Below are 6090 nucleotides of genomic sequence, written 5' to 3'. Positions count from 1 at the left end.
CCTTTAACCTTAACTTAAACTTTAACGGTTACGTTAGTTTACGTTTTTATTTTTAATTTAAGTTAAGTTAACTTTAAGTTTTAAAACCTTTAAACTTACTTACTTACTTACTTACTTTCTTTCTTCTTCTCTCTCTCTCTCTCTCTCTCTCTCTCTCTCTCTCTCTCTCTTTCTCTCTATGGGAATTATTGGAAAAAATATTTTAGCTCTTAATTGTTAGATAATTAATGATAGGCGTGTCTCTCGATACGATTTACATTAACTTCAGTAATATACTACGCTAGAGCGTATATCAGCATAAATTTTTAATTCACGTTATAGACATTCTACATGTGTTCTTCTACTTAAAGACATTCTGTTAATAAATTTATATCATTCGATTGTACATAAGTATATCTGCAATTGATATACGATGGACTGTACAATAATAAATATCGTCGATATAGAACGAAGCGTTTGCATACAATAAGTGCATCTGCATTTTACACGCAACTTGCTAGAAATTTCAAAGTCAGTCTTTTTATAGCAAGGTGCAAACACAGTTTCCGCGGATGCCGCAGTGAAATCGATGGTAACGCTTTGCTGAGACTATGGCGGGGTAAACGCATCGGAAATAAGAGGAGATGCAGGAAGAAACTAGGCCACTAGAGCGGAGATAACAAGAAACCGATATGAAAAGAGTTGAACACTTTCAAAGAAAGAGATATTCATGGATATGATTTTTAAAATTTTTACATTCAGATGATCCTTGGTCATTTGTAAGAAGAAATTTGTCTGCACCAATGTCTTCAATTCGATGCATGTCAAATGTATATCTACAGTTACGATCCGTGTGTGAAACAGAAGTAATATTGCTTGGCGAAGCATGTCCGCAGAAAATTGCTCAATATGTCCAGCTATAATTTTTTATTTACATGTACATATTGACATTATAGTACTTAATTCAGTATATTATTGAAAAAATTGCTAGTGACTGTAAACAAATATATGTGTGAAAATGAATATTTCTTCCAAAGTAATATCCTCTTTCAATTTATAACTGATTAGGAAGCAATGTAATTTCTAAGAATTTGCTCTTTTTACGAAGAATAATAAAAAATTAGTCATTGAAAAATAGCAGGATTATACAATAATTAATTAACTATTATAATAATTGGGATATAAATTGGATATAAAGTATAACTGTGTTGTAATTAAGTATATTTTTTTATTTGTATCCATTTAATCATTTTTTTTTTAATTATTCGAAAACCGTATTACTTTATAAAATACATTATTATTATCTCTTGTTAGTTTATAAAATCCATTATTACCTCTTGTTACTTTATAAAATACATTATTATTATCTCTTATTACTTTATAAAATACATTATTATTATCTCTTAGATCTTTACTCGCTATGGAACTTTACAGAATTAATGATGAACTCTAAAGACAGTTTTCTAGTCTACAATACAGTTTAGAAGGAAAATGCACTGCATCCTACAATGTATTGTATTTTTATTTTTACATATTATTTTTCTTTCTATCTCTTTCTTTCTCTTTCTATTTTTTCCTTCTTTTTTTTTTCTGTTCTCTCTATCCATTTATCTCAATTGACTTTTCTCGTGTTTGCCTAAAAATAACGATTCTTTTTCTTTTTTGGAGAATCAATAAAGCGTCATTGAAATAAGGAATACGCTCTCCTGAGAATAGAAATCTGTACTGTTTTATCCTATTTTATTTAATTCGATAACCAGTAATATTATATTCCGTGTAACATAAGCTACTTATTATTATATAAAATATATATATATATTATAAATATATATATATATATATATATATATATATAAATTATATACATATATATATATATTATATCAAATTAAAAAATTTTTTGTGCAATAGAAAAATAACAATTACGTTATACGAAGTATTTTTGTCCCGAATTATTGTTATAATATCTATGATGCGAAACCGTAATCTCTCACGGTATGTACCATGATTTTTGCTGTTAAACTCTGATTGTATCAAGCGTTCTATATTTTGGATAGGATTTCCATTAATATTGCATTTCCATACTTTGAAGTGAATATTGTGTATGCTTTTCAAGCAGAGGTTTCTTCCCTAACATATTTTCGAGTATTTATACTTGAAAAATAAAACAATAGCATAACATAATCATAATAATGTAGTCATAATAATAAGTTGAACAAAACATTTTTTGAAAACTTTTCTCAGAAAATAAGCTAACAGAAAATTACAAAAATGATAAAGTTTTCGGTATTATATATATGTTCCGCTATAATAATATAGCTTGTTAATAATAATATGTAAATATGATATTAAGAGTATAATAACCTAATCTCTTGTGATTACATGCGTTCATTCTCCCGAAGATAATTAATTTTAAGCGAATTAAAGCAAAACTATGAACCTTGATTTAATGAAGCGCTTTGTCTATAAATTATTGTGTTATAATTTATTAGATAATCGATGAACTATAGATGAGCCATGAAGAGACTGAATCGACAAACTTCGATGATTGCACGCTCAATTGAAAATCTGCGTTCAATCCATACATATTTAACTTTGTTGAACTCTGATAATACGCTAATCAAATTTCCAGATTCATATACTTATTTGCATGAAAATATCGCGTGAGTAACAACGGAAATTGCTGTGGCGTGTTTCAGGAAACATGGTGCAGACGATGGTGGCACATCTCTCAGAGGAGCGTCTCCCTGTCGGCCAATTCCTATTCGCCAAAGTTAAATCCACTTCTGATGAAGCAATTAAAAGAGCCTAAAGCCACAGAAAGAGAAGTGAAGAAAACTGCAAGGGTTACGTCAGCGGAAAAAGTGAAGACCGAAAGCATCGGTGAGTTATCTACTTATCCCATTTATTAAAACTGCCAACAAATATATTGTATTGCTCATATAACGCTTGTAAAATTATTTCTTTTGATTTTATTTCATGGCAGGATTAATGTAACTTGAAAGCATCAAAGTTTGCAGGATCTCTATCCTAATATTCGATAGACTTACAGGATGACAGAAAAGTCTTAGCTATTAAGTTTTGTATTTATCAAATTGTCATTGTATAATAACGTACATTTAAAACAAATTCTACACTGTTAGTTATATATCTTGTATCAGGAACACATCATGATCACGTATCTCATATTATCATATCTTTCTAGGAATAAATTCTTCCAGACAGCAAATAGAGATCTTCAGTTCATCATTCGATGAAAATTTTTTGATATAGTCTTTTTATTATAATTAATAAAACATAATTAATACTCTAGTTTATTTTATATATATATATATATATATACATTACTATTTAGATTATATATTACTATTTAGCAAACTGATTATTTATCATTATTTTGATCAAAATGATGTTTTTAATATGCCATTTTTATGTAAAATGATGATCATAACATCACATATCTTGTCACCTGAGTAGCGATTTGATAAACACACAAAACTTTGTTACACAAACTTTTTTTGTCATTCTGTAAAGAATGTATTTCCTTTAAGAACTTTTTAATAGAAATTCAAATAACTTTATTTGCTCTAGTTGTTCGGTATATCTTTGTTATAATTTTTTCGATATTATTATAGATAGAATTGTAATTAGTTATACAATATACAATCTTAATGTTGCAAGAATGTAAAAATATTCATGCTCTTGATATTATCAGCATATTTTTAAATGCATTAAGCACATTTCGATGCTGATGCATCGATTATATAAATATACGTTACAAAATATAACAACAACAAATAATTTTTATCACACATATATCTTATCACATATACAATAATTCTTATTACATACATGACTAAAACATTAAATCATCGCCTCTACTTACATTTTCAAACGAAAGGTTAAAGGGAATGAGACACGTAAATTAAATAAACGAAGCATTCGTGAAGTTTTTCCTGAAACATACTAGAAAGCATGCTTTTTCACACGGAGATACTGAGAAGTTTCATGATACTTTTTGCTCAAAGTCCAACGAGAACACCTATGCGAAGATCGGTTTACAGTGTCCGTCATATCATATAAAATTCGCAATGTGCTTTATAGCACTGTTGATCTTTATGTATGCAATCTATGTATGCACTTGACGCTGGATTCACACCGAAATTTTTATGATCCTTATATTTAGAGTAAGTTCGCCTATTATGGAATAGGTTTCCAATATGAGATAGCGGGATTTTTGTTAAACTAATAAACGCATGTGATTGATTTTATTATGAATGTGTTATTCATAGAGTGAAACATATTTAGTAAAAAATTCATTATTAAATCATGCATGTAGTAGTTGTGAAAAATTCTTTAAATTGGATGTTGTCAAATTTTATTGAGGTTAGTCTTCAAACCTTGTTTTATTATATAATAAATTGATAATAAAGTCTGCATGCAGTGATAGAATAAGGTCGTATCAATAGGAAAACACGTGATATAATTTGTTTAACTGTAAAGATTAGATGATCACATGAAACCGTAAGGTATGGAAGTCGTAATATGAGATACTTAGAATATTCCTAGCTAATGAGAACATAAATTCAATATGTCAAAGTATACTATTGAAATATTAAAAATGATGATTCTATTGTTAAGATTACTTATACACACATACTCACATACACACACATCGAAAAATTATATAATTATTATGTATAATCATTCAAATTCTTTGTTTCTATTTGTAATATAATAAAAACGTGTATAAAAAGCTTACCTTTATTTTTGCCTTAGTTTTCTGTTATGAGATACCATTTCATACAAGAAAACTCTTGCATCTGATATTAATTCTTTATTTGAATGAGCAAAATCACTTTCGATACAAAAATTTCATATACAACAAGTATAGCTACTATCGGTCGCTAACTTTTAGTGATAAATTTTGAATATATTTCCCATAAAATTGACACGAAAATAGAAATTAAGATTGCAAATTAAATAAATTATAAGTCTTTAAAAAAGGTATTTCATATTAGGCGACTTTACCCTACTATTGTGCCACACTTCAAGATAAATCAATAATCACGCCGTTGTCTTAGTAAGCAAATTGGAACATTGTTGTACTTAAATAATTATTTACGCGTATGACAAAAATTATTTTGAGAACTTTTTGTTAATAATGTTTTTTTTATTCATAGTAATAACGAAACATTATTCTAATATTGTATTGTCAATTTAACGCTTGAAAACTTGCGATAATGTTATTTAATGCAAGTCATCATGAATACATTAAGCCATTCTTGATTACACTGATTGATTACTGATAGATCCTATCTTGCCAAGACATTCCTTGAAGTCCATGGTTAAATCTTAAAAAGAATCGATAAATCAACACTTCCACGAATACATAATGTTGAAAATAACATCGCGTCGTCTGCCGTCAATATATTTGACTCGAGACTTGCATTTCGAAATATGTAACATTCGACGTAGTTTTTTTAATAATCTGATATCCTGTTCTTGGCTCAGCGAGATGATTTGAATATAGATTGCAAATAAAAAGTTTGGAATAATTACAACATTTTTTGGTGTAAATTATGTTATAAAATCGAAAGATCTCTATTTAATTTCAATGATAAATGAACATTTAATAATTTTTTTGGAAAGAGAAAAAGAAAGAAGAATAGTAAAAATATCAATAAGATTATTACATATGATTATTTATTACACATTTAATACAAATTACATCGATCATTTATGTGTGCTTTGTGTACTATATGCAATAGTACATTCTATATATATTTAGTACGTATTATATTTTAGTACGTATTTGTACGTATAGTAGTATTAATATTTGTTACCTGTTCTAATATGACTCTTGTGGACTATCCACCTGGAATAATAAACTAATTGAATGATAGTACTTATGTATCCAATAAATTACTGCGACTATATCAATGTATATTCTTACAAGATTTTCATTATTTGCTGTTAGAAACATTCGCTAGAAAATTTTTTATTTTATTTTCTAGCAATGTTTATTTGATTGCGATTAAAAATTATCTTTCCAAAACTGACTATTTTTTTTCACAAAAGAAAGTTTCAATGATACCAAAAAATATCTTT

The 6090-nt window shown here is 27.6% G+C and overlaps 1 protein-coding gene across 1 annotated transcript in view; it reads left to right on the top strand.

Annotated features, from left to right (window-relative positions):
• The window catches only part of LOC105620999 (calcium uniporter protein, mitochondrial), a 61469-nt gene that overhangs the window by 18517 nt on the left and 36862 nt on the right, over nucleotides 1-6090 (top strand). Inside the window, exon 2 of the mRNA XM_012202476.1 lies at nucleotides 2679-2862. Within this exon, the coding sequence (XP_012057866.1) occupies nucleotides 2679-2862 (184 nt within the window). The remainder of the gene's footprint in view (nucleotides 1-2678; nucleotides 2863-6090) is intronic.

Source organism: Atta cephalotes (genome assembly GCF_000143395.1).
Source record: "Atta cephalotes unplaced genomic scaffold scaffold00031, whole genome shotgun sequence".
In the NCBI taxonomy this organism is placed as follows: domain Eukaryota; kingdom Metazoa; phylum Arthropoda; class Insecta; order Hymenoptera; family Formicidae; genus Atta; species Atta cephalotes.
The sequence above is the reverse complement of the archived record's forward strand: the minus strand, read 5'-3'. Positions and strand labels throughout refer to the sequence as shown.